At 49.7% G+C, this 27680-nt stretch overlaps 9 protein-coding genes across 9 annotated transcripts; 3 read left to right on the top strand and 6 right to left on the bottom strand.

Moving 5' to 3' along the window:
• Window positions 1–239: 239 nt before the first annotated feature.
• FPRO_01708 (uncharacterized protein) lies at window positions 240–2478 on the bottom strand (the record flags this gene model as incomplete). The annotated part of the gene is made up of 5 exons (XM_031228472.1): window positions 240–1293; window positions 1401–1645; window positions 1797–1847; window positions 1982–2370; window positions 2439–2478. The coding sequence occupies 5 exons, from the start codon at window positions 2476–2478 to the stop codon at window positions 240–242; spliced, it is 1779 nt and encodes a 592-aa protein (XP_031074765.1).
• A 3385-nt stretch (window positions 2479–5863) lies between these two features.
• Window positions 5864–7565, bottom strand: FPRO_01709 (uncharacterized protein; the record flags this gene model as incomplete). Its single annotated transcript, XM_031228461.1, has 4 exons — window positions 5864–6336; window positions 6396–6850; window positions 6923–7389; window positions 7467–7565. 4 exons carry the CDS (start codon window positions 7563–7565, stop codon window positions 5864–5866), a joined length of 1494 nt encoding a protein of 497 aa, XP_031074764.1.
• A 2192-nt stretch (window positions 7566–9757) lies between these two features.
• On the bottom strand, window positions 9758–10633 carry FPRO_01710 (uncharacterized protein; the record flags this gene model as incomplete). The annotated part of the gene is made up of 2 exons (XM_031228450.1): window positions 9758–10350; window positions 10402–10633. 2 exons carry the CDS (start codon window positions 10631–10633, stop codon window positions 9758–9760), a joined length of 825 nt encoding a protein of 274 aa, XP_031074763.1.
• Window positions 10634–11412: 779 nt separating this feature from the next.
• FPRO_01711 (uncharacterized protein) lies at window positions 11413–13530 on the bottom strand (the record flags this gene model as incomplete). The annotated part of the gene is made up of 1 exon (XM_031228439.1): window positions 11413–13530. The coding sequence occupies one exon, from the start codon at window positions 13528–13530 to the stop codon at window positions 11413–11415; it is 2118 nt and encodes a 705-aa protein (XP_031074762.1).
• Window positions 13531–15465: 1935 nt separating this feature from the next.
• FPRO_01712 (uncharacterized protein) lies at window positions 15466–16561 on the top strand (the record flags this gene model as incomplete). The annotated part of the gene is made up of 2 exons (XM_031228428.1): window positions 15466–15645; window positions 15746–16561. The coding sequence occupies 2 exons, from the start codon at window positions 15466–15468 to the stop codon at window positions 16559–16561; spliced, it is 996 nt and encodes a 331-aa protein (XP_031074761.1).
• A 450-nt stretch (window positions 16562–17011) lies between these two features.
• FPRO_01713 (uncharacterized protein) lies at window positions 17012–18135 on the top strand (the record flags this gene model as incomplete). Its single annotated transcript, XM_031228417.1, has 3 exons — window positions 17012–17433; window positions 17480–17996; window positions 18052–18135. 3 exons carry the CDS (start codon window positions 17012–17014, stop codon window positions 18133–18135), a joined length of 1023 nt encoding a protein of 340 aa, XP_031074760.1.
• Window positions 18136–18317: 182 nt separating this feature from the next.
• On the bottom strand, window positions 18318–20372 carry FPRO_01714 (related to dipeptidyl aminopeptidases/acylaminoacyl-peptidases; the record flags this gene model as incomplete). The annotated part of the gene is made up of 3 exons (XM_031228406.1): window positions 18318–19416; window positions 19462–20198; window positions 20250–20372. 3 exons carry the CDS (start codon window positions 20370–20372, stop codon window positions 18318–18320), a joined length of 1959 nt encoding a protein of 652 aa, XP_031074759.1.
• A 1317-nt stretch (window positions 20373–21689) lies between these two features.
• Window positions 21690–22889, bottom strand: FPRO_01715 (uncharacterized protein; the record flags this gene model as incomplete). The annotated part of the gene is made up of 1 exon (XM_031228395.1): window positions 21690–22889. The coding sequence occupies one exon, from the start codon at window positions 22887–22889 to the stop codon at window positions 21690–21692; it is 1200 nt and encodes a 399-aa protein (XP_031074758.1).
• A 2466-nt stretch (window positions 22890–25355) lies between these two features.
• FPRO_01716 (uncharacterized protein) lies at window positions 25356–27230 on the top strand (the record flags this gene model as incomplete). Its single annotated transcript, XM_031228384.1, has 1 exon — window positions 25356–27230. The coding sequence occupies one exon, from the start codon at window positions 25356–25358 to the stop codon at window positions 27228–27230; it is 1875 nt and encodes a 624-aa protein (XP_031074757.1).
• Window positions 27231–27680: the final 450 nt, after the last annotated feature.

The raw sequence follows: 27680 nt of genomic DNA, 5'->3' as shown, positions 1-27680 counted from the left end.
CCCGTGACAATATCTGGTGTCACTATCATCCTCCGTATTTCCAAAAACAAAAGTCAATGTGAAACAGTCACACCCCAGGCCCATGGTCTTTCAAGTCATCTATGTTGTTCAAACATAAAAGGAAGCTCTGAAGAGTGCCGCCGCAGAGGTGTTGGTCTTGGCGACACTGTGCCATCTAGGCTAAAACGCTTGGGTGTTGTTGTTACTGGACCATCGGCTGAGTCTACATCATTGGGCTCCTATACCCCCATGACAGGAACCTTCTTGTTCCGCTTGCCCAGAAGGGTAGCGTTGTCCAGGTTGAGCTCGAATGCTCCTCGCTGGCGGTTGCGCTCACGGACCTGCTGTCGAGCAGCCGCGGCGACCGTTGCCGAATGTTGGCCGTAGCCTCTCTCAGCACGCTCTCGCTCACGACCCCGAGATTGTTGCTGCTGCTCTTGATCTCGGATATTAGCCTTTCGCATACTTTGCTCAAGGGCCTGAGTCGCTGCGTTGGGCTTGGCAGCGGTGTTATCTTGACCATCGATCTGCATGACATCATCGTCTTCATCCTCCTCGTTGAGGCCGCCGAGGAAGCGCGCTGGTGTGCCCTTGGGGCCGATCTGCGCTCTTCGCTTGCCCTCTTCCTCCTGACGATGAACAGCATAACCAACATCGAATACCTCACGCAGGTTAACAGCGCCAGGAGATCGGAAGTCGTATCGTTTGCCAGACTCTTCGAATTTCGTAGCATCAAAGGCCCGGAGCATACCATCAGACTTCTTCATCTCTTCTCGGGGAGTAGGTCCGTTTCCGGCAATCCATGGGTGAGCGAGGAACTCGGTAATCGTAAATCGCTTCTCAGGATCCACAGTCAGGAGATGGCTGATAAGATCCTGGGCGGACTTTGAGATCTCGTCCCACCATGGCGACAAGAAAGTGTACTGGCCCTTGGCAACTTTCTCAGTGAGCACCTCGATACTCTCATCATAGAAGGGTGGGAAACCGCAAAGCAGAGTGTATAGCACACATCCTAGCGCCCACATATCGACTGACTTGGAGTATCGCTCGTCCTTTACGATTTCAGGTGCTGTGTAGCCAACAGTTCCACAAGGAGTCATGGTCTGGTTATCCCAAACAATCTTGGAGAGACCAAAATCGGCGATCTTGATGCGACCAATACCACCGGCACCTTGGCCGGGAATGAACTCGCCCTCATCAACCTTGTCCTCATCGCCAGGCTGCTTGGGTTTCGGGTGCTTAGAAGGCACCACAGGAATGGGCTCAAACAGAATGTTCTCGGGCTTGATGTCACTGGTAGGGATGTTAGTGATGATTCCAAGGCCGTGCAGAGGCGAATGACGTCAGGAGGGGCACCACCACTTCTGACATCAAGCCGGCCAAAAAGAGTCATGACATACCGATGAACAACACCCTTCTCCTCGTGGAGATATTCAAGAGCCTTGGCCACCTGAACAATGACGTGTCGGGAAAGCTCCTCGCTGAAATATGTCAAGCGGACAATCTGGTGGAAAAGTTCACCACCAGGGGCAAGCTCTAGAATGATGTAATAATATTGCCTCGATTCGGAGAATTCGACGAGCTTGATAATATTGGGGTGGTCGAGTTGGCGCATAATCTGGACCTCCTTCAAGATATTTGATCGCTGCAGGAGTGTCAGTATTCTGCCTCGCATGTCCTCGAGTCTAAAGGCTGGCCACCCCCGCCATCAAGACAGCAGGAACTGACTCCAGACGGGGATAGCATCGGCCTGGACATAGGAAAGAAATAGTGACGTAAGGAGAATCTTCTCGCACCTCTGCTGCCTTCGGGACTTTCTTGAAGTCTGGATGTAAATGCTTATTGCCCTATGAAAGGGGACAACCCCGTGTTGGTAAATGGGGACCCAAAGAAAGAGAAAGCAGACGACTAAAAAGCACAAGAAACATCAAAACAAAAGGAGATAGGGCGACAGATATAGGCAACCCCAATGTTTGCTTACCTGCATACTGTTCATCTCGTACTTGCGTACTACTTTGATGGCGACCTCGCCTTGCTGACCTGTTGTGTCGCGGGCGCGGTAAACATTGCTGAAGGCACCATCACCCATCTTGTCGACGAGCTCCCAGCGCTCGAGGCCGGGGTAACGAGGGAATTTGCTCTTGCTGGCATTCTCCTCGGCAATAAGCTTGGCGAGCTTCTCATCGTCGACGCGCTTCTTGCTCTTGCTGCGTGAGTAATCGTCATCGCCATATTCGTTCCCGGGCTCTTGTGCCCTTGCGTAGTGGGTGTTACTGGGATCTGACGCTGTCTTGTGCTGGACTGTGGGCGCCTGTTGCTGTTCTGTCTTGCGTGGAGCCTCTTCAGGAGCAGCGGCACGAGCTTGCTTGCCTAAGCAACCATTGTCAGCGACTGATAAAAACGGGCCAAACTTGGCAGAATAGTGGGTTAGGACATACCGTGCCGGATAAAGTTCTTGAGTTGCTGAATGGTAGACATGGCACGGAAATTTGTCGCTTAGGCGCGACAGTCGCCTGTGAGAGAAAAGGTCGTGAGGCTTTGGGCGAACTTTGGTAGCAAGTAATGGGCGATTGGAAGTCTTTGAGAGCAGCAGTTGCTTCTAATGTGCGGTGCAAAAACGGATTCGCCGGTCTAGCCTAGAGCTATTCCGTCTTGGAGTCGTAGCGAGTCGTGATCGTAAACGCGAGCTTTGTTTGGTGTGTCGCAAAGCGCGGGCAATATTATTATATAAAAGACGAAGTGGGATAGATTTCTTGACGGAAGCAGGAAGCAGGAAAACAGGGTTGGGCTGCTCTGTGGACGATGCGGGGTTTAGCAGGTCTACTCTAGCGGACAGGAGCGTTTCTTGTTTGACGTTTGATGTGAGGGTGTCGTAGAAAGTCGAGTAAGGTAGTTAGTGAAGAGATGATGAGTAATGGTTAACGTTGTGTGTGAGTCGAAAAGTGACACATATGTTGGAGGATGGAGAAGAAAGAGAAAAGAAAAGTCGTCCCAAAGGAAGAATCCAGGAAAAGGAAATCGATTGGGATAAAAGTGCCTTGCGCTGGTTGCTTGTTTTTGTTCGAGGCAATGCAAGTTAAGGCAAGGTTAGGTAGAGCCTGGTTTCTTTTTGACGGGGGGAGGACCGAGATTTGAGAGGTGACGAAAGGGAAAGGGTGGGCAGCCCACTTGGAGTGGCAGCCCAGCTTTTAGCAGGATTCTAGGCCAACGCCAGGCGGATCGAGTGGGGATGGGGGGCGTTTCCCAGCGGGAAACCTTGGAAAACACAGGGGTTTGTAGTCGAATTCAGTGTCCTAGGAAATTGCTAGAAGGCCCAGTCGAGTGAGTGAGTACCTTAGCTGTGGTCTGGGGAGTGAGGTCACTGAGTGAACAAGAGAGGTCAATCTCGGAGACTATTGTCCTGAATGTGCTGAATATGCGATTGCAGCTGAAACAAAGGATTTGTAAGACTCTGCTGGCCAGTGAAGGTGAATGACGATGGCTGTCAAAGCTAAATGGACGACGAGGTAAATACAGTCCAGCCCAGTCCAGTCAGTAGTGGTGATAGCGGGGTATCCAATGAAGAGACTCGCTGTACAGTTCACAAAGTTCAGCTCGTAAACAGAAATCTCAAGATGAGTGGGAGAAAAAGAAAATAAACAGTCAAGATGTTGAGTTAGGGATAGAGCCTCATGTTGACATAAAACGTGTCGACTAGACTCTATTCGAAGTCGTGGGCGTGCAATTGTAGCTGATAGACACACGATGAAGTCACCCAAAGCGTCAATCAGTACCAAAGTCCCCACGACATCGTCACAGCCACCGGAGTACTAATGCATCCCGTCCGTCACTGTCTACTAGGTACGATGCAATACAATACAATACAAAGATACAAAGCTGCCAGTATCCTCTCCCCCTAACAGAATGACACAACTCACCGCAGGCAGGAAAATGAAAGGTGAGAGAGAAGGGGACCAAGTGCACACCCACGCAGCGATGATGATGGTGATGATGGCATCACCTCTCTCACCCATGCTCCGCGCTAGGGTGCCATGCCATGCCATGCATGTGCTTCGTCGCTTGTTAGTGGCATCATCGGTTTACCTTATCATTTGCGCATATCTCGAGGCTAATACCTCATATCTACATCCGTCGTTTCTTTTTTGGAAGAATCCCATCATGACTACATACCGCAACGATTCGATAAACAATGGAATCCATGCATGCATGCACTGGAGATAATTTATTGCTCGTATGTAAATGGTGCTCCAGGCGAGATCTCCGCCCTATGACGCTGGTGACGACATCACGCTCTCTGAGAGTGGATATCTGAAGATGCCAGCACCCAATTAGACGGTCTAGAGCCCTGCGATGTCTAGGCTGGCTTGGTGGCGGCTGTTCCAGTGGGTTGGCTGCTGAGAATGAAATCACAGCAACAAACTTGGAGCTTCACTCACTGCAAGGTTCCCCAGGCCGGAACCATCCATCAATGGACTTTAATCTCTTGCAAAAGATGAGTTTCTCGTGACGGTCTATCTGTCTGGCTGAATTCAAAATCAACTAGCTATTCATGGAGTTTGATTGATAACTCGAGCCCCCATCTCCAGAGTCACCCGCTCCACAAACTGTTATTCGTGTCCATCGTACTGCAACACTATTTCACATCATTGCTTTTCCCTTTTCATATCCGTCGTATCACCTCAAGGTAGATCCGTTCCTCAACGAGTCAGGGAAAGCCACCTGTATCACAGCACTTACTTTCCTTCAGCTGGATTGCTTCACTTTTGACAAGAATGGAAAATGTTGACCTGAGATGTTGATCATGACGATACTGCACCTGATACTGTACAACCACTCAACTTCACCCACCGTCTGTCTTCCTATCTATTATTATCTCTTGTCTTCCATCTACCTAGACAAATGCAGCCAGTCCCAAAACAGGCTTTTGAATTCGACCTGGGTTGGGCTGGCTGCTGACAGTACAACACCACTCGGACGTTACTTGGCTTCATGCCATGTTACCTGCTGGCCCGGTCTGGATCTCTATTTCAGACCCTGGCTGCATATTACCAACATGCCAAGATTGCTCATATTCCCTCTTGATTGGATTTCCTCGGAACCCAACGTCTTGCCAGGGCTTATAGCTCACCTGTTAATGGGAACATATGCTCCGTATTGAAAAGCAAAAAAGCTCATCGCAAAATTGGATGAAACAGCATGGACAATGCTCGTTATCCCTCATCCGTCCTGGGTTTGCACTGTATGTCTTAGCTTATTTGGGCTGTGAGAAGCTCTGTGCGAGGGTCTAGACCACCATAGCCAGGGTTCATGGTGTTGTCAGTAGGCACACCGATGGGACGCCCGAAACGTCTCTTGGCCATGTGCTCTAGCCTTTCTCATAAGCGCCGTGACGCGGCAGTGAGTTCTGATATTTCCGCTGCCTAAATGAAGCTCGTGAGGTCATTACGCGGCTAGCAGCCTTGCTGATACCATCTAGCTTGAACTCTCATGATGGTGGTGTCTCAGCGATATAGACCAGGGGTTTCGAGACTGCTACAGAAACCCTGATTTGATGCGTGTTGGTTGGATGCCGTTCCTGGAACTTTGTCTCCATCAGGATCTCGGCACTTGGAGACAAGCGATTTTGACTTCAGAACCTTGGTAGTTACCAATGGACGGGACACTGGTTCCTGAATCTTCTTTCTTCAAAAGATTGACTCATTGAGATATGATTCAGCTGGGTAGCATTGGACTTCATCGTATGAGAACCACTCATCATTCTGCGGTGCAAGAACCAAAATATCATCATCACGCAATATGAACAGACTCGACTTTCGAACTCATTGAATAATTCATAATAACGTATCATGAAGAGCATGTCTTCCTACAACTTATAGCATCGATAAGGCACTGCGCGACTTTCGGCATATTCTCTCAACTTCCGATTCTTCCAACCATAGAACATCCTCAGGCCCAGGGCCACAACTGACACAAACAGCAGGAGAGCCGCATTGACCCAGTGGCCTGTCGTGAATCCTCCTTCTCGCTGTGAGGTCTGGTAGATCCAAACGCCAGGGATCTGTCCAATCCCCCCTCCGAGACTAACATTGAGGGCAATGGCGAGACCGGTAGAGGCCGTCGTGAACACATTGGAGCTGAGCCATCCCAGCATGGGTGGCATGCATGCAAAAGAGCCGGCCGTTGCCATTATTAAACCTCCGTAGCGGGCTGCATAGGCGTCGGCCGGGAGCGCAGCCGATATAATGAAGCCAATAGCACCCACGGCTGCAGCCATGGCTGTGTGAACGCCTCGGGCGTTGAAGTGGTCCGCCGACCAAGCCACCAAAACCTGGCAGGCTGTTGTGCACGGTCAGTCTTGTTCACTGCTTAAAGCGAAGAAAACAGGTTAAACTTACCATAAGCAATGGCCCACGGAGGCACCGTCATCAACTGTGCTTTCAAGTCGTAATAACCCAATCCAACGGTGATTGACGGCGCAAACAAGCTCAAACTCGCGAACGCCGGCCCAGACGCAAAGTAGATTGCATAATGCGCATACAGTCGCCAATCCATCAAGGTTTCCTTGGCCTCTGCCCAGGTCATCGTCGGATGCGATTCCTTAGAACCCTCATGGTACATCCGGTGAATAGCCATATCTTTCTCTGCTTCAGATAACCATTTTGCTCGCTCCGGCCAATCGGGTAGGAAGAAGAGAACGAGGAAGGCGGCCAGGCAAGACGGGATGCCCTCGAGGATGAAGAGCCAACGCCAGCCAGAGAGACCAGCTGTGCCGTTCATGTGGCCGATACCATAGGCGATTGCGCCGCCAAATGCGCCGGCGAGAGTGGCAGATGCGAGTATGAATGCAACGCTAAAGGTTCGAAGTTAGCATCTCGACGTTGCGCCACGACAGCTGGTAAAGCACAGATACAGAGAGACTTACCGAACACTGCGCTCATCGTGCTTGTACCAAAATGTCAAGTAGTACACCAACCCAGGAAATAATCCAGCCTCGAAGACACCCAGTAGGAATCGCACAGCTGTAACACTGCCGAAGCTGTTGGTGGCAGCCGTCAATATCGTCATTGCACCCCAGCAAAACATGAGAAAAGCGAGCCAACGGCTGGGTCGCAATTTCTTGAGAAGTATGTTACTTGGGACTTCGAACACCGCATATGAGACGAGGAAGAGCATGAGGGAGATGACGAATTGATGGTCCGTCATCTTGGTCTCACGCTGCATATCGTTGTCAGTCGACGAATTGAGGATCATGGCGTTTCCGATATTCGTTCGATCGAGGAAGGACAAGAAGTAGATGGCGCTTGATAGTGGAATGATGCGTAGGTCTTGTTTCCGGAGAAGCTGCTTCTCGAGGTCGCTTATAGCTTCGACATAGTGAATGTGGGCGTCCTGGAAGACGTGATATTAGTAGTTGCGGCGTTGGTGGCATGCGCACGGGTTGCGCAGAGGGTGAGGAGGGTATTTACAACGTCTTTTCCGAGAGTCGAATCGACATCGTCAACGGCGGCCGGAGGAGGGAACGGCACAGGAATGGGCACCTTTTCCATTTCCACGTCGCTCGACATCCGGCCTGTGGCTACTCAGTGGCCGTGATGCGACGAGATGGAAGAAGATGGTGTTTTTTTTTATTTCTTTCGATATTGTCGTCGATGGATCGGGTCGAGAAGAGTTGGGATCGGCAGGAGGGGGCGAATAGATGATCGGTTCGTCTTCCGTCTTGTGACACCGTCAAGAGCCGAGGGTGGCTTGTTTGTGGTTGTTGCTATTGAGATAAGATATGGACCGGACAAGAGAAAAGAGATGAGAGATGAGAGATGAATGCCAAGAATGATCAAGACCGGGTTACGGACGGATATATATGGATGAATGTATATATCTCAGACCCAGACCCAGACCTAGACCCTGACCTTGGAACCCCCAAGGGAAGGAGGAGATGAGCTGGATGTAGGTAGGTAATAAAGGGAATTGAAGCGGAGCGATGCGCCTTCCCAGAGAGTGATTGGAGTCAATCGGATCGGAAGTAACGAAGAAGTGGGTGGGTAAGTTGGTTTAAGGTAGAGGAAGTGTACCAATGGCTTGAGTTTAATTTTTCTGGGCGTTTTGCACTCTTGACTCTTTTCGGGTTGGCAATTGTACACGACCTGGAAATAAGAGACGAGGAGGGAGTACAAGCACGAGCACAAGCACAAGCACAAGCAATGAGCACGAGACACTCTTGGCCTTGGTATCGGTCTTGGGAGACAAGCAACGAAATGCGGGGGGGAGACTTTGACTTTTAACAAGCTTCGCTGCAGATGCAGATGCAGATGCAGCTGCAGCTATTACGGGCTTCTCTCACATTCTGACACTCACTGACTGAGTCTATGTACAGTACTCCGTACCCTCCTGCTCAATGCATCCATCCGCTAACTCACCCTCGCTAGCTCGCTCGCTCGGCAAAACGAGAGAGGATCCACTGCCCGTCGATCAGATCACCACTCGGATTGCTCCAATGACTCGCAGTGGCGCCATGAATGGGGTACTCTTTGACTCTTGTTTGAAGATGTTATCTTGAGCAACGAATGCACCTTTCCTTCACTAGCTAACCTCGTACGCATCCCGTATGAATGCGCTGTCTTGTCCTGTAAGCTCACCTTTTCCGGCCTGAACAACTCATCACTCTCACTAAGCAGCACAGCATGACACAACACGACACTCTCATCTTCAAACGGTTACACCCGCAACTGTAACTGTAACAGTGAATTCAATGCAAAAGCCCAAAGGTAACTCTACCCGCGCTCATCGCGGGAATACAGACGATCTCCTGTCTCTTTTTCGCTTTTATCTCCCCACTCTTTGTGATCTTCACTCGTATATCCGAGCTGGTGGCCCAGTCCAACAAGGTAAAATTCTGACTTCAAGGCAAACGAAAAACTTGAAGCATATGAAAGAAAAGTCTTATCAATACAAGCGGAGGCTCCGCTTCGGCAATCCTACTCTAACTAACCCGTCAATACGTAAACTGTGACTGTGACACAAAAGACCACCCCAAACCAAGCGGGGGCATAAGACAGGGAATAATTGAACAAGAGGTGCCCAATGCGTGATGAATTTCTCAATTTTCAGCAGTAGCCGCCGTAATGGCCCGATTATACAAAACTTTTCTTTCATAATTTGCGTCTCTATCCTCACCAATCACTTAGGTTCTGTTTCACAGTCTCAAATTTTCGCTTGACGGCCCTTTTCTCTATGTTCCACAGCTCCGAGTTGCTCTCCCAAAGAGGCAGATTCTTCGGCTCCGGGCCGGCCGGTGGGGTACCGATCTTCGGAGGGCCTCTGTCTTCTGTCTTTGGGGGGACAGCTTAGACGTGAAGATCATTTGCTTGTTCGCAAATCACAGTAAGCCGTGTTGTCCTATTAGAGCCTGTAATTCCTAGATAGGTATCCCGAAGGAGAAACAGGTCACGAATTGAGTCTGCGCTATGCAACCCAACGCACCGCACCTCCTGTCCAACATCGCGAATCTTGGTAGAGGGTGTCCGACGTCGGGTCTGTGTTGTATCCAGCTGATCAACTGATATTGAGTGTATCTTCCAGTCTGACTAAACCATCGGCAAGATGTTTACAAAGCCCGAGGTCCCTGTCCATGATCAACCAGTCTGTCACCAATGTTGCATCAGCCAATTCGACTTGAGGTCACTTGACTGTTGAAGCTGTATGATGACGTTAACTCGAAGTAACTGATAAAAACTATGCCTCTAATTCCGTAAACCCGGGACTAATTCTCCTCCGTTTCTTCCTCTGAGCGCCACAGGAACCATGCGATAACCATGCACAGCTTTAACCCTGCGGCGATCCATAAGGCACCCGCAATGCCGACAGAGCTTTGCGCAAACAACCCGCCGGCTATCACACCGACAAGTAGTAGCGTCGGCGCAGCAGCTCGTTGATTCCTCGACACGTTGTCCAATGCGAACAGCTCTCTGTCGGAGAATAAGTCACAGTACACACTTGTCAGGACCAGGCTGATGAGAGCGTTCTGCTTCAGAGCTCGACTGGCTACAGCTTGCCCACAGCTCTGGAAGGCCATGAGAGCGATCGGCACCAATACGTTCCATGCCAGGCTATCCGTGTTCGGGCCTGGCGGTCGCAAGGTGACGATCAACGCAGCTACGCTTGTCAGAAGGGCCTGGATTGTGAAAGATGCACAAAGAACCCAGCGACGTCTAGGAGAAACAAGCCGATGGAAGCGGGCAAACAGGAACGAGCCGAGACAGAAAGATGCGATAGACAGAGCGGATTTGTATAGACGAGGACCAGGAGTGGATGTCGCGAAGCTTGCCAGCCCGAGACCGACATATACAGTGTTTCCTGATTCCTATTAGTCATTGATCATCTTGGTCGTTAGTATAAGTCACTGACCTGTCTGCATAGACACGAATGTTCCCCAGACCTGGATAGAGGAGCTGTCGAGAAGTCCAGTCACGACGTAACAGGCCAGTAACACGGCATCGGCCCACGAACAAGAGACATTATGTTGTAGATGCTCCTTCCAAGACTTCTTCTGGGGTCTAGAGAGTGACGATCCCAATAATGGTGTTTCCTCGTCTCTCACAACTGTGTTGTGAACACCGCGATCTACCGCCCTTACCATGACGTCGACGGTGGCGTACTTGTCGCCTGCCCCTTGAATCTAGAAAATGTCTGGAACCGCGAATTAGAGTCAAGTTATCAGATTAATAGGCTTAATTGAGTGAAATAACTATAGTTGAGGAAGAAGTTTTAGAAGAAGCGAAGTTGAAAGAAAGATTTGGTGCTAAAGACCCCTATGACGCCAGCCGCGCCAAACGATATCCACTTACGGTTCCAAGAAAACCGCCGAGATGATCCTAACTGACGGTTACAAACAGTGGATTTAACGGCTGATGGGACGTGAAAAATTCATACCAGTCAATTACCGATAATATTTACGCGAGACGTGAGTTTTAGTCGGCTGTGGTAAGTCAAATTTGCAGCGTCGTTGGTCACGAAATACCGCCCAAGACAATGACGGCATCACCGAGAGTAGTTGATTAACTAGACCAAAGTCAAACCATTTCCTTGGATTTCTGAGCATAATGTGGAAGATTCTGAGAGTAGAGAGCAATTCCATTAAATCGTATATTCGCAAATTCTTAAGCTTCAAGCTGGGAAGAGATAGTCATTCACATCCGTAATTAGTTAATGAGTGGCTTTTAGGCAACTCTCTCACTCATGATTTCGAGTATCATTTCTTGCGATTCCCAGTATTCATGTCAAGTATAAACAAAGCCTCCATGACGTATCTTGTATATGAAACGCGGGCTCTTAAAGGTAAAGTACTATATACAAGAACGAATAATTGCCAGGCACGCAGGCGATTTCATGTCCTGCCAATGATAATTGATCCAGCCACTAGTACCCAGGGGCAGCAGTAGCAGTAACATAGACAGTCTGAGTGACAGTCTTAGCCACACACTCCTTCTTGGAAAAGGGGGAGCTGGGACGACGGGTGTGAGTGCGGGTTCGAGTGCGGGTGCGGCGGCCAGAAGGCCTGTTAACCTTGGTGGGTGCCTGAGTGGTAACAGGAGAGTTTCCTGAGGCTTCCTTGTTGCAGTCATCTTCACCGTCAGCGGAGGTGGGAATAGTCTCAACAGGAGCAGCGCTCTCGGTAGGGGCCTGGGTTGCAACAGGGGCGTTGCCGGATTCCTGCTCATCACAGTCGTCCTCACTATCGGTGGGCTTCGAAGCAGTAGGGGCCGCCTTTGTAGGAGCCTCAGCGGTAGCAGGTTCGTCATCACCATCAGTGGGGGTATCGGTCTCTCCAGCCTCGGGGACAGTGGGAGCAGAGGGCTTGATCACAACTGAGGAAGGCTTCTCAGCAGCAGCAGACGAACTGACCTCAGTTGGTGTGGAGAGAACATCAGTCACAGAGCCAGGGACTGTAGCGAAAGAGGGACGTGGTGCGCCCTCAGGGACGGTAGATTCTCCAGAGGAACCCTCAGCAGCGGCAGCAGACTCAGCAGTCGAAGGCTTGGCAGCACCAGCATTGGGAGTCTTGGTAGCAGAAGCCTGAGAAATAGCAGTAGAAGCCTTGGTGGCAGATCCAGACCCGGATCCAGAGCCGCTGCCGTTGGAGATACAAGCGAAGGAGATCTTCTTGACATCAGCAGCCTGAGTAGGGCCACTGAGAGACCAAGCCATGTTGACATAGGGCCAGCAGATACGGCCATCAGACATAGTGACCATGTCGCCAGCGACGTAGGTATCCTCAGAAGTAATGGCAGAGCCAAGCTTCTTGCCCTTGCTGTCGACAGCCTGGAACTTGGTACCAGCAAACTTACCCTTGCAGCCCATGGCCTCGAACTCGCAGACGGGGTTGGAGATCTCCTCCCAGGTGACAAGAGCAGTGGAAGCATCGAAGGCAGCAACGTGAGCGTTGGAGCAGTCATTGACACCATCAGTCACCCAGTTGACTTGGCTATCACCATCCTTGGCACCGACCTTGGAGGAAGCCTGCTCGCCAATGAGGGTCTTCTTGTCAGAGAAAAGAGCAATGGCAACGTTGCGGTTGTTGGTACGGTTCTCAGCGTGAGTGTAACCCTCGCCCATCCAATCGTTGAGAGTAAGATCGATAGCACCACGAGAAACCCAGGAGAAGATATAAGAGTCAGCACCAATGAAACGAGCAAGAGAGCTGTAAGAGCCACTCATTCCACCCATGGGCTCGTTACTCGCACCGTTGATGACGTGCTCGTTGGAGACCTTGACACCGTTGTTGCTCATGCCCTGAGTCTCGGTGTTCAACCAGATAGCACCCTGATCTTCGGAACAGAGGGAAGCGAAAGGAGGCTCATCGGCGGCTTCGAAGGCGATACCAGTGTTGTGAGAGCAGCCCCAAGACGAAGAAGCGCCCTGGATCTCCTCGACTTTACCGTCAGGGTTGATGTAGCGAATGGCATCACCAAAGTGACCGGAAGCATCGCCAATGTAAGAGGTGACAACGATGTAGGCGGCGTAGTAGCCAGCCTTCTCAGAGAATACAAGATCACCGTTGATATCAGGAGAAGCGAGCGCATTTCCTGAGAAGCCAGAGCCACCAAGGAGAGTTCGGAAAGCCTGCTTGCCATTGGTGTACTTGTAGATCACAGGGAGAGGATCCTTGGACTCTCCAGAGACAACCTCGTTGGTCAGGAGGGCAAAGCCATCGTTGTGGGCAACGAGACCACCAGCCTCCTTACCGTTCTTGACCGTAACGGGAGTTCCAACAGCAGCAAAGGTCTTGGGGTCAACACCCTGGATGTGGACACCGGTACCGCTAGCATCGAGGTAAGCCAAGAAAGCAGTCTTTCCATCAGGAGAGACGGCAAAGGGAGTTCGGCGATGGTGAGGAAGCCCAGTCCAGTAAGCTTCTTTGACGGGGTTGAAAGAGGCACCCAAAGTGAGGGTATCGACGTGGTTCTCGAGCGAGGAGGAGGTGAGTTGGGCAGCAGCCAGCGCCAGGCCGGCAGCGAGAGTAAGAAGACGAGACATTGCGATGTTGGCTCAGATGTCAAGGAACGAATGTATTCGGTTGGAATAGTGTACGAAAAAGAACGTATGTAGTCAGAATGGTAATGAATGAATAGAGTAAAAGAACGGAAAGAGGACTAGACCCCAGGTCAGTTATCCAAGCCAGCAGTGAGTGAAGCTATCGTTTCTCTGTGTTCTATCCAAAATGGAGAGCAGCATCTCTTATAAGTGTATAAGACAAACCCATGCATTCTACCCCAGCACAATAAACCAAGCTAAACATGTTTAAAGACGAGCTGAGAGCGGTGGAAAAACTCCAGAACCATCAGTCCGTATGATGACCACTCATAGATGGTGAACGGATGATAGAACACCAAACAGGCACTGGTTGAGGGGTGACCAAGCAAGCACAGCACAGGCTTTGTGTTTCAAACCCCTGGTGAAGAAACTGGTGTCGAGGGAAAGTTTCCTAAAGTCGCTGAGTTGGGGAATAAAGCTCCTAATGAATCCTTGTCAGGTCTCGTGTCTCGGTGGTTTGGTGAAACTTAGGGTATAAAGTGAAGGGGCTGTGGTCCTTTGTCTTATCTGATGGTCAAGATGATCTTCGGCAGTTGTCAGCCCTGTGAGAGACTCAGTCGACACTGACTACACGTGGGATGAGAGCATGACTATGGCCAGGTCGAATCAATATTCATTGACCATTGCAATGTTGTGAAGAACCGGGAGAGTTGTATTACAGGACACAATGCCTGTTGTCAAGAGCTGACATGCTGGAAGACAGTGTTTGAAGACCCGAGGAAAGTAGAAGCTATACGCGGGTTTGAGTGTCACCCTTGCTCCTTGGTCCGTTTCTCGGAATTTGCCATGGACGTTGTATCCTTTCCTCGCCTAGCCTTATTTTAACAAGCGGCCCAGCTCCAGTATTTCCCATCACCATGGTTTCAGAATCCAAAAACTGTGAGAAGCCAATAGTGGGCAGATCTGACAAAAACTCCCCGAGAGAAAAGCAAAAGGATCGTCACGAATGAACAGCAAAACAGATAAAGACACGATGCAGGGGGTAATAGACTAGCGGCCTATTCCCGGGCGCCTATCACTGACTTGCATTGCATTACATTGCATTCTGTAAGGTAAGACAAGACAAGACAGTTGTCAGAACTACCTTAGCGCCCGATGTGACATTTTATTAGTTCAACCAACTCAATGAGTGTGCAACGGATGCTTCGGCCTCGGAGCGTTACGCAAGGGGTTAAACGGGTAATATTAAACATCCGATGCGAGATGGTCTATGAAGGAATGGAAATTGGCAGATGGATCCATCTGATATTTATCATGGGTCGAGAACTGAGGCCGCCAAATATTAATACCCGTCGATAGAACTACAGTATTTTACTGCTAGCGAGGGATCTATTTTAGGACTGCCGAGGTTGAGGATTCCATTCTAGAACATCATCATCAATTTCTAATGATAGACCCATACCTCACAAGCCTCTGCTCTCTGGTATCAGTGAATCAGTAGGTTAGTTGTAGGAATATTCCCATAGAATAAAATATCTAGGCCTCACGTGCTGTAGTCTCCCCTAAAGCACCCCTGAATATCGGGCGTCTGCACAGAAAAGACTAGGCCTAGTTCGGCGACTCGCCTCAAGCCCCCCCGCGTTGTTATTGATTCTCTTCTCGTATCGTGCGTGATGAGAAAACGAGGCTGAGCCCATCCATTCCAATCCCATCCATCGTTCAATAGGGGCACTTTCACTACCTACCTATAGAGGCATCAACTAAGTTACCTCTACTTACACATTCTCATTCTCGCACTCATTTATTTCCCTCATTTATATCTCACAGTCTAACCACGGCATCTCCTTATCTCTTCTGTAACGTCATCGTCATCGTCATCGTCAGCATCAGTATCAGTTTCTGCCTTGAGCTGGGCATCCGCTCACTTGCATCATCAACATGGTGCTCAAATATCTCACCAAGCCTACGAGGAAGAATATTTCCGACGCTCTTCTCATCTTGGGTGTAATTGGCAGTGTTATTTCCGTCATTTTGGCGTCCATTGTGTTTATTGCCGGCACCACCATTATTCGTGGTGATCCTGATCATCTTCTATGGAAGCCTTTAGCCTTGGTCTCGGTATGTTCACCCATAACCACTCACTTCTCATATTCTTGATATTTCGGGGATTTTTTATATAAATCTATTTTTCCGGCCCTTCCGACTAACAAATCGCCAGTTTGAAGGCATTATTCCCAACAATGATACCTCTCATTTCTTGGTGCACCTAAACTGGTTCGCCAGTTCCTTCGGATGGGAACATCCCACAGCCCCCAAGGGTATTCCAAAAGTTGGAATCACATCCTCGGGACTACGATATCACTCAAATATCGTCAATGATCTTAACCAGATTGCCACTGAACTTCGACTGCCAGAAGACACCTTCAACTGCCCCAAACCGGGCCCGTATGAAGATCCATGTGGCAACATCTTCTTTGAAGCTTGGCGAAGCTACATGGCCAGTGGTGGGCTTCCGATCAGCAGCTGGATCGTCTGGATCAATATCTATGTCGCTCTGGTATTCAGTATCATGGACATTCTGCGAGAGTGGGTTATTCCCAACAGACCTCACTGGATGAAGTGTCGCTGCATCATCGGCAAGCGATGGTGTCCTCTTCCCAAAGGCAGCAAGGAGGAAATCGAGCAATTCGACGACTACGTTTGGGACAAGGTCCGGCTCACCTACTGGGCCATTTCGGCTGCTTACTTCGGCATCGCTGCCGGTCACACATGTATCAACTCAGTTTTCTTTGTTCGTTACCTGGGGTATTTCGAGGAGCGTTTGCCAGATGGAATAAGCATGCACGGGAGACGACGCCTGGCTTCTGAGATCTTGCTCTGGGTGGCTTTTGGCATCAAGACCTTCGGTGCATTGTGCATGGCTGTGAGGTGGAAGCTGAGCAGAAGGCCAAAGGGCTGGCTGGATGGCCAGAGTCTCGGTCGCCTTGAGAGGACCAAGCCAAATGGTGCAGATGGAGGAAAATACACAGATTAGAGCGTCAGTGATATAAAGCGAGTGCTATGCTTGGTAATTGGGGATAATAGACTGCTCCGGCAAAAGCGTTTGATTTGAATCTGATGTTCATGAACCTCATCCTGGCTCAAATGATAATGCCCGGATTTGTCATATGAAGTGCACCCCGCAGATAGCAAGGTCCACCAAAATCCCCTAGCAGTGGTTGGATAGTTCGCATACAGAGATATAACTACCGCCGTTAGGTGCTGCTTTAGCTTGGACTCTATCTTGAGGCGGGGAAGTTGATTGATTGTCGGATTCAATGACTTGCGGGACCGGGAGAGAGCCGGTTCACTCTGGCCGGCCGGGTCATATAAATGAGGACCGAGTGAATAACTGACAACGGCTCTGTCACTTCATACATCTCTATCTATCTTAATAAAGGCATCAACTCTATTGTATTCCGTTCACCAAGTGCAAATAAGCATAATGCTCTCATCAAAATCTTTCCATGCAGCGCCTCTAAAGCGAGTTATCTCCAGGCGGGCCTCACTTTCATTCAGCAGCTCAGCCTCTAGACCCCGTCTTATTCTCCCCTCGCAGAAACTCACAACTAAACCTTATTCGAAAGTCCAACCTTCTCTTCGGTCCGCATTCTTCGCAACAAGCTCTGAAGCTTCGGTTGCAGCTCCCGAAGAGCCAGTCAACCAGAACTTTGCAGCTGTTGCAACAGGCGGAATCCCATATCCTGGAATTCCCAAGATTGAGGACCCTTATCAAAAGCGACAATGGCAACTGGAGCATATGGCTGGTGCCTTTCGCGTGTTTGCCCGTATGGGATTCACTGAGGGTGCTGCGGGACATATCAGTGTGAGAGATCCTGTTGATCCTAGTACCTTTTGGATTAACCCGTGAGTCCCATTCTTCTCTTTGGTGGAGTTAAGTTGACAAAATCAGGATGGGTGTTCACTTCGGAATGCTTGAGGCAGGCCATATGGTTCATATCAACGAAGACGGTCAAGTCATCGGTGGTAACCGAGTCGCCGTCAACGCAGCTGGTTTTACTATCCACGCTGCTATTCATAAAGCCAGGCCAGATGTGGATGCTGCATGCCACGCTCACTCCAAGTATGGAAAGGCTTGGTCGACATTTGGAAAGCCCCTTGAGATGATAAGTCAAGATGCTTGCATCTTCTATAACGACCACAGCGTGTACTCCGACTTTGGAGGTGTTGTCTTTGAAGACGATGAAGGTGCTCGTATTGCCAAAGCACTCGGTCCGAAGAATCGATCCGTCATTCTGCAGAACCATGGGCTGTTGACGGCAGGTAAAACAGTAGACGAAGCGGCGTATTTGTTCTCCCTCATGGAGAGGACATGTGAGATACAGCTCTTGGTGGAAAGTGCTGGACTGCCGAAACAGATCATTGGTGATGAAGAGGCTGAGTACACTTATCGATACAATGCGGACCCTGTGAGTTATCATTCTATGGATGGTTATGGAAACAGTTGACTGACATGGTGAATAGGAGGCGTTGTATACAGAGTTCCAGCCTGACTTCGAATACGAGGTTTGGAAGTCTAATGGTAAGCTAAAATCGGGCGTTAACTGAGATGGGATACCATGGTGATGGTGCTTTAAAATGAGAAGCCTTAGTATAAAACGGTCATTTCAGAATCCCTTGTCTTCAAGCTCTTTGGATACAGCTATCGTGTAATTCTCGTTGATTTGCTCGGCTCTATAGCTAGCCTTCTTTACGACAAAACGTCTCTTTCATACACTCGCAGTCATCACCTAAAGCAACGTCTTTCTCCACCACTTCTCTTCCTCCTCAAGCCACAGCCTCACGTTCTTCGGCTGTCCAAATCCATGGCCCTCCTCAGGTACAACTATAAGCTCAACATCACCCCCTGCCTTCTCAATAGCATTGGCCATCTCTTGTGCCTGATCCAAAGGCGTGATCTTATCGCTGCCTCCGTGCAAGAGCAGCAATGGGGCTGTGATCTTTTGGGCTTCGAACAAGGGACTTCTCTCACGGCAGATTCTGTCCTTTTCACTCTTGTCTACCCCTTTCTGCAACACTAGGTGATCTGTGTAGTCTGATTCCAACTTGTGGGTTGAGTCATCCAGGCGTTTGATGTCGCTTACACCTGAGAGACATACACCGCCAGCGAAGGTGCTCGGGTGACGGGTCAAGCTTCTAAGGGTGTTGTAACCTCCTGCGCTTACACCAGTGATTCCTACTCCACCAGACTTGACCACTCCTTCGGACGTCAAATTATCTGCGAATTCCGCAGCGTCGTCTGAGTCCACTAAGCCCCAGTTCCCCCAGAGAGCTTCCCGATATTTGCGCCCATGAGCGCTTGATCCTTTGTAGTTGAAAGCAAGAACTGCATATCCTCTCGAGGTGAAATATTGTGTTCTTGGGGCGAGGCCAGGGCCAGTGTAGGATGTTGGCCCTCCGTGACTTGTCATGATCAGAGGAGGTAGATCCCCTTCTGGTGCCTGGAAGTCCGGGTTGTGCGGGAGCCACAGGAACCCATACAATTCTCTTTCGGGTTGGCCCTTTGAGTGAATTTTCTTTAAGATAGGCTTGGAGCAGAATTCGCTGGGAAGCCCATCATCTGTAGAGCCCCGGACTTGGGTGATCTGGCCTGAGCCTTCGGTGTCAATTCGGTAGAGCGCTTTAGCATTAGTCTCTCCAGACCCAACAATGAGAACTGAGGTATTGCTCAGGCGTGCAACTGCGTCCAGCTGGACTTCTGCCAGCCTCTGAGAATCACCGATGTCTTTCCAGTCTCCAGACTCTAGATCGATGAGAATCACCCTAGATGTTCCCAGAATGTAGGGAGAAGCGACAAGATGTCGATCAGACAGGGGCACATAGGTATGACTATCTCATTTAGCGGGGTTCTCGTGATGTCTTCGGGGTTCTTACCTTCCCTGAAACCATCGAAGTTCCCCAAACTCCGCGTTGCCGATGCCATCGACTTTGATCTCGACATGCTCATCACTTCCGGGAATAATACGGTACAAGCGACGATACTCTCCGACCTCCTTGTTAAAGAATAGAGATCCATCAGGGCCCCATCTAGGCTCTGCAACTCCCTCACGATCCTTTCCTGCAATAAGGCTGATGTCTGAGATAGAGCCATCGTTCCATGTCGCAGTATACAGCCTTGCGGAGTCAAAAGGCAGTTCAGGATGATTCCACTCCAGCCACGCAAGCTTTGAACCATCCGGACTGAAAGATGGTTCGTAGTAGAAGTCAGCAGTGTCAAGGATCCGCTTCACCTCGGTTGTTTCAGTGTTAATTGCCACGACATAGTTGCGAACTCCATCAGGAGTGTCATGTTCATGGTCTTCCTGGTTGGCCAGAACCCATGGCGACGTCAAGTTTGCTTCGAAATTTGAGTATCTCAGGTTTGGGTGGCCAGCCAGTTCTGAAACTTCCTTGCTGTCCGGGTTTAGTATGTGAACCGTATCGCCCTTGTTGGAGAAGATGATACGATCGTCTGGGAGAACGGCGTATGTTGAACCGCCATACTCATACACGCTGTTCTTGGCACTGTATTCGGATGGAAGAATATCTTTGATAGTGTCTTTCAGGATCTCAACAATGGTTGTGCTTCCGTCTTCACGGCTTTCTGTGTAGAAAGCTCTACCAGATTTGGGCTGTACATGTCAACAGCTGCTCAAATATTCAGTGTCCGAATGCTTACATACATTGGCTCTAGGTGAGGAGAGTCTTCTAGTTTTAGAGACAATGGAGTCGACTGAAATTGGTGACTCCCAGTCTCCATATGGAGCAGTCTTCTTGGCGCTGGTGCTGGTGCTGGTGCTGGACATGGTGGTTGTTAATGTTCAAGTTTGGTTACAAAGTGCGGGGTGAGAGAGGACACAAGTGTAAGACGGGCCCTTCGGCATTTGATGAACAGCAGTCTCAACCCCATCAGGTATATATCTGTCTTCATTAATACGTTTTGTTCTCAATAAAGTAAGCTCGTCCATTTATTTATGGAGACACATACTGCGGCCATAGGGAAGTCTCTGAGAGGCGCCTCGGTCATGCACCATAATCAATTTGAACTTGAGAAACATAGCTCACCACGCACCTTGATGAACAGCGCCAGCCATGGCATGTTACATCTCATACCAGCAACGCCTAAGGATTTTCGATTCATTTCTATTATGAGCTGATCAAGAGTGACTTGTTGTGTATTTATTTACTCTGGTTGCCATTCGTGTAAGGATGGTGATAAATGAGTGAAACCCTCACTGCTCCAATACCTAAAGAACACCATCATGAAAGAGATGGTTTGAGGATGGCCCTCAAGCTCGTGTCAGGCTTCCCATTCTCACAAATTTGGAGGGAGCTGATGCGGCGGCCAATAATCTTGTTGTGTCTTCGTGAGAAAATCAACAATTCACATGCATGTCCGGAGAGATATTTAGTAGGGATTATTCTATTATATCTTCAAGGCGCTCATATTGAGCTCATGAATAAGTCAAGCATTCATTAGGTCGCTTCTACTACACATCGTGATTCATAAATGATGCTCAAGAATAACATTAGGTAGCATAAAATAAACACCCCAAACTCCTTGATGCATTAGTAGAATCAACAATCAAGAGGTAACCCATCTATTGTAACATACCTCTCTATCGTACACCCTCACAACTTACCATGTCGTTACAGCAAACTCGTGGCGTCCCTGACAGCCGGCCGCCAGGAACAGCATGCAGGTACGCTTCGATCCGGATCAACAATCGTTGACAATCCCATCGAGAACAAGCTTTGTGTACGTCATTAGCCCACGTGGTAGTATATATCACTCTTTCAAAAAGGTCTGTGCCTCGTGATGGTTGCGCCGTCGCATGTCAACACCAAAGCCACATGACCCACGTGTTGCGATACGGGTAGAACGGTCACGTCAACTGCTGCAGGTACATCAGGTGCAGGAACGTACTCACTTGGCTGTTCTAAAAGTAGGGCATTTTCACTTGAAAATGACCACCAGAGCCTCTCTTCCAAGGCATTGTATAAGAGTGACCATGTCGCGAGCAACTGTGGAGAGAAGTGGTTAAGAAAGGATTAAAAGTCATCAGATACAGGTATCTATCGCTTGCGTCAAATATATACAAAGCACCCTGCCTCCCCAAACGCTAATCAAGCCGTTTCCTAAATGTCGGCCTTTTCCTTTGCTCATGCATCGGTTTCTGAATTTTGCTCATCGACTCCTCAGGACTTCGGCGGATGTCCTTCAGACTTGAGCCTTCGCGGCGGTAGGGGTGGTGGCTTCGTGGCGAGGGTGAGGTTGAACGACGAGGAGAAGGTATTCTCCATGCCGCAACGGACTTGTACTCAACATAGCAGGGCGCGATAGACTCCTGTCGGGGAGTCGGTGTGTCATCGAAATTTGGGGTATCGTCATAGAAATCGCAACCGTCGCTAGCATCTTCAGGAAATTGAGTAGTAGGAAAATCATCCTCCTCCTCTAGATCATCCTCATACTTGTCATTGGATTGTTCCCCGTCATCCATTACGTCCAGTGACGACTGGCTCTCTTCGCAATCAGAATCCGAGGCGACAGCAAAGTCGCCGTCATCGAACTGCGAGGTCTCATCTTCGTCGTGAACGAGTGATCTGGTCAAGTCAGAGATAGCTGCAGCTGTCTCGGAACCAGAAAACGACATGGAGCGTGAAGGGGTGGAGTATTCGTGCGACTCCATGGAAGTAGAAGAAACAGAAGACTCATCGCCGTGCGCTGCCTCGGAATGGGGGGGCGAGGGGGGCGCTTGAACAACAGACGATGATCGAATGTCGGTGTGAATCGAGAGGGGACCCTTTGTCAAGATAGGTTCATCATCAAAGAAACTAGAGACATCATCGACGCTGCTGGCCGTGGTGCACTCGGTCTTGACGCTGTTGGTCTCAGAGAAGGAGGACAAGGAAGCAATAGAAATAGCATCATGATCACGATCGTTGTGATCAAGATATTGTTCGGGTAGGTAGCTTGCAAAATAACGGACGATAGAGTCGAAAGACTTGGTCCGGAAGAGTTGAAGGGCGTACTGCCAATGTTCGGAATCCATCAACTTGGGGTTGGCGATGATCTCAACAGCGAGAGATTCGAGAGACTCGTGAAGTTCGTGAATCCGCTGTTGCTTTCGCTCATCCAGCAAGCGATGGAAATCGTCGATGGTATCGGCATCGCGGGAAATTTCGTAAACGTCGTGATGGAAGGCTTCAGGGTCTTGGAGGTTAAAGGTAAAGGTGTTGTATTTTTCGTGGAGGGTATGAAAGAGGTCATCCCTCTTCATGCCGAATTTCCAGGCCGGCCATGACCAGCCCGGATCGTCCATGTCGAGGTCACAGTCGATAGAAGTAGGTAAATTATGGTGGTGGAATGGTTGTGGTATAGAAGAGAGTGTCCAGTAAGAGTGTCCAGGTATCCGTGGGTCGAGAGCTCGTGGGAGCTGCGGAATCTATTTCATGTCCATGGCGTCAAAATTCTCAAAGGTGCTCAGAAGTCAAAAAATGAAGACTACTCTGAACTGATGTGCAAGAAGCGTGTTTGTTGGGCTCTTCTGGAACTCTTCGGGCGGGTTTGGTTTTTGGTTATGGGTGATGATCGTGGGTGTTTTGGAGGCGGGCGTGACGAGAAACAGAATTCGGCAGGTTCTGGGGGGCAAGAGCCATACCCATATCTCAGGGTGCGCTTGGCCCCCAGCAACCCAAAGACCACGAGTGCGGCCTGAGGTGCCTGAGGCAGACACGATAAAGGGCCACGATTGGCTGTCATCCCTTCGAAGACGGAGACACGAGACGCGCCTGCATAATTAGCGCCCAATGACGATCTTTTCTCGGCGGTAAGTGGAGCCATCTCATGCAATCTCTTGAGCTAGGCAACGCTAGTAACATGGTGGCGTCCATTGGGGGCCATTTGCAGCCCACCCTTTGATGCTTCTTTCGTGCAATTGCGGCAGATTTTGTTTGGGCAGTTCCGACGCCGGCCGCTTCCAATCGATTCCATCATTAATGAAGGATTCACACAAACACAAAACACCAGGCATGTCGATATTCAATATTGCAATGATTTCTATAAACTCGTAAAGCCTTTCATAGTGTTATTTTTTCAGCAGTAATGAATGGCATTGATGACTGTTGAGATATTGGCCTCGTAAACACTCATTGACCAAGCCTGACCTGTCACGAGGACTGTCATCAGAGGCAACTTCCATTTTAGTCTAAAGTCATGATCACTCACCGAAACTCACTGTGAGACAACAACCTACTGACCTCTGGAGAATTGTCTTTGATGCCTAATATCGTGACAAACTCACGTTATCTCGTAAACTCTATCGTCTGCTTTATATAGCCTGCTGTTCCCCAAATCTCGATGGGTCTTCAGTCATGCTGAAATTGGTCTGCTTGATATCAGCTTCAGTGTCGTCATAGTAAGATCCGCTGAGCCATGTAAGATGCCAGATGCTTCTACGCTCGCATTTTGATTGACAACGTGCAGCCGAAGGGCTCATCAGCAACTAATTCGAGTGAATTACCCATCATCATTTTTGTCATTTGAGCGAGCTATTGAGTCTCATAGTGACCAGAGATCTATATGAGGACATCTCCAATGGATAATATCATCTGGCCATCGGGATAATTATCCCGGACTGACTTCCTAGGAAGTCAGTCTTAGGTGAGATGACCCTGCACAGCCACAAAGCGTTGTGGCAGCGAGTGTGGCAGTGGGTGTGTCCTCAAACTGTGTCAAGTCAAATCTGCCTTGTCAAGCCCAGCCCTACCCGTTATGAATCCAGTCCTACACTCCACACACGCCAAAAGCTCCCTCCCAAGCCAACAAGCGTAAGCGCAGAATAGGACGGTCTGGACAGTGCCCAGTGCCATCGCTCAGTGGCATTCGCTTCGTACCGTCTCGTCCCGCCCGCTCCCGCTTCTTTCTATCCTTTCTTGAATACCTAGAATGAGTCGCCCTCGTTCTCGGTTTTTGGATCATCCCCTCAGCCTTCAGGCAGCGAATAACTAAATCGCTGTATGACTCGACCCCGATTCAGTCTTGTTCCTCGTGGAAACTGAGACGAGACTATACGCTATCAGCAGGCCTGTCCTGAACCTGTCCTGACCTGGGCTGAAAGCTGTCTTTTCAACCCACCCAGAAGAACACACCCATCGTGTCCTGTCCTTCTGATGTGCCCTGTTCATCCTCTTAAAACAGGCCTCGTTGAGGGTCAAATCTGCTACTGATTTTGGCTCTTGTTTCTGTTCCTGCATCTCCTACATTACATTCCCATCCTACCTTTCAATACAAGCTAAGGTCTTATTGCTGCATCTAATAATACCTAGCCACAACCCACTCTTCCCCAGCTCCTATTAAACCCTTCCACTCCCACTCTCTCCCCGCCTTGATTCGCCTTGTGTCGTACTGTACATACATTCTTGGAGTGCATCGCCTCACAAGCGCAGCACAGAGTAGCCTGCCTGGAATTCAATTACAGTCAGCCCCTCATATTACTCATACATTCATATTCATTCGCAACTACATTACACTTTTCAGCCTGGCGCAACATCAATCGTATCTCGCTACGCAACGCAACACCGCACGGATTGCTTTTCTACGTAGCAATCACACAAACTCTATCAATTACTATAGACATTCTGTTCGGCCTGCCATCCATTCGTTTGCGTTTGGTTGGTCAGCTAGCATCTGAGGTAAACTCTTGTCCGGTTCTTCTGCCTGGTCCACCCACCGCTGTACGCCTTGGTTGCTTACCAACTTCACCTATGAAGCAGAGATAGCCAAACTTATGGCAGAACCTAGGCTCGGGCTCTCTGAGGTTGTCTCAGAAGAGCGCACCGAGCCATTTTCTCAATCCGAAATTGACGCCCGCTTCAAGGGGATTGGTGTTGAAGAACCAGTCCCTACTACTAGCTCTTCGCTTGTCTCGTTAGACGAGCTCCACGTCGAGGATCACCACCACAGGCAAGGCATCCGCATTCTATTTCGTCCACTAGCCAACTTCCCCAAGTCGCGGTCTGTGAGCCCTGGTAGTGAAAGTTTACAGTGGCTCGCTCTGCGCGCCGAGGTGGCTTCACCAGAGCAGCCTGAGCACAAAGTTCTCGCTGTGACTCAGACCTCCAAAGATATCAAATTCACTGTCCGTATCCCCGGTGAGACTCAAGATGACTACCCAAGGCCCCCTTTGTGGTGCGAGCTATACTACGATCCCGCTAGTGACAAAGTCATCTTCTTGAACCGGTCAGACCTACCAATTTCCTTGTCAGGAGTGTCGCCGACGCCGCCGTCGAGCCCTTACAGTCCTTCACATGTCGTCAACCCCGGGTCAGCTAAGGCTCTGAGGCCTGGAACATGGCGCATCACGCTTCGCGACATGGAAGTCCTCGACTTCCGAGTACTTGAAAAGCGCCCGGTGATACTGTATCAACCACAGCAACAGACTATTGTCGAGGATGTTCCCTCAGAGTCCAGCACCCCCACCGTGAACTCGAGCGGCAAGCGGGCCCTTTCTCCGGAGTATGACGAGAAGAGAGTGAAACGTCGTGTCTCAGACCCGAATACACCCGGTGACGATGGTGTTGTTATGTTCCTCAGGCCTTCCGCGGATCCCTTGGTTTTCTCCCTCCCAAATGGTCGCGAGAGCAAGGAGCTCTCCTCGGTGAATGGCCATCCTTTGCTGGACGCTGAAAAGGGTGAAACTGCTGCAATCTCAGGTGTCTGCGAAGTCGATGAGTACGAACTTACCAAGCGAGAGCCAATTGCTTCGACTTCCTTGTCTGCCGTGTACACAGCAACACACTCCCACGTACCCAACAACATCGTCACTGTCAAGGTACTCAAGACGCGCGTTGCTAACCCCAATGACAAGGCGCTCGTCCACGAGCGGACTGTCATCCGTCAGGCCGACATGTGGCTTCGTGAGTGTAGGGGTCAGGAGGATCTGCAGCACAAGTCGATTGTTCGTTACTATGGTGGTGATGCCCGATTCCTTTCCCTATACATGGAGCACATCGACGCAAAGGACCTCACATCCATGCCTCGATGGAGGAATAACACCAATGATGAGTTCATTGGCGACAGAAACGACGCTGCCAGGATCTTGGGGGACATCGCCGGCGCCCTCAACTACATCCACGGTCGCAAGCTGGTGCACAACGATATCAAGCCCGCCAACATCCTCTACTCGCCAGAGAGAGGTGCAGTCCTTTGTGACTTTGGTCTCTCTACACCGGCCACTGCTACTAATTCGCCGACCGTTGGCGGAACACCGTACTACGTTCCTCCGGAATTCATTGGTCGAAAACAACGCGGTCCTGCTTCTGACGTCTGGGCACTCGGTGTCACTATGCTCTACGTGTTGCGCAAAATAACGTACCCTGACTCTCGTGCTCATCGACGACACCCGCGACCCCTTTATTGGTTGATCGCTGGGGTGAACAGTCCCAATATGCCACACAAGCAGTATGGAAATGGTCAACCCGCTATGAAGCAGATGCGAGATTGGCTTGCCGAGATCTTCGATGCGAGAAAGAGTCTTAATCCCAAGGACCGACTCGAGCGGATCGTTATGGAGATGCTATACCCTAACCCCAACCAACGTATCACTATGGCCAAAGTGGTACAAGAGTTGGCTGTCGAACAGGCTGCTACTCCTGCGGGATGAAGACCGTGTAAGGAGTGGCGACTGTTATCGACCATATGTGAGAGGATCTCACAAGAATAATCAATTGGTCACTGTCTGTCTTTTGGTTTCCGATTTCAGGACTGGAGTTTGGTGTTTTAGCGTTACATGCTGAATTTATATGAGTGCAATGGTGAGTAAACAAGCAACGCCCCCGGTTTAACCAAGCTGACCAACCCAGATTGGATATACCCTGTTATTATTCTTTACGTTTTAATGCAACTCTTGTTTCTATATATTATACCAATTGCATTTTCATCTTCATTCTCATTTTCTTCAATCATGCAAGTCATCATATACGGGGTCTGGAAACATCTTAGGGGTTCCTATAGATCAGCAATAAAGGGCTCCCCGTAGCTAGCCTGTAACTGCACGTTGGCAATGGCAATCCAATATTTGTCCCACTCATAAATAATCACAAGTTTTGAAAGG

Source organism: Fusarium proliferatum (assembly GCF_900067095.1).
Source record: "Fusarium proliferatum ET1 genome assembly, contig: FPRO_scaffold001, whole genome shotgun sequence".
NCBI lineage: Eukaryota > Fungi > Ascomycota > Sordariomycetes > Hypocreales > Nectriaceae > Fusarium > Fusarium proliferatum.
Note: the sequence above shows the minus strand (reverse complement) of the source record. Positions and strands in the feature narration are given on the sequence as shown.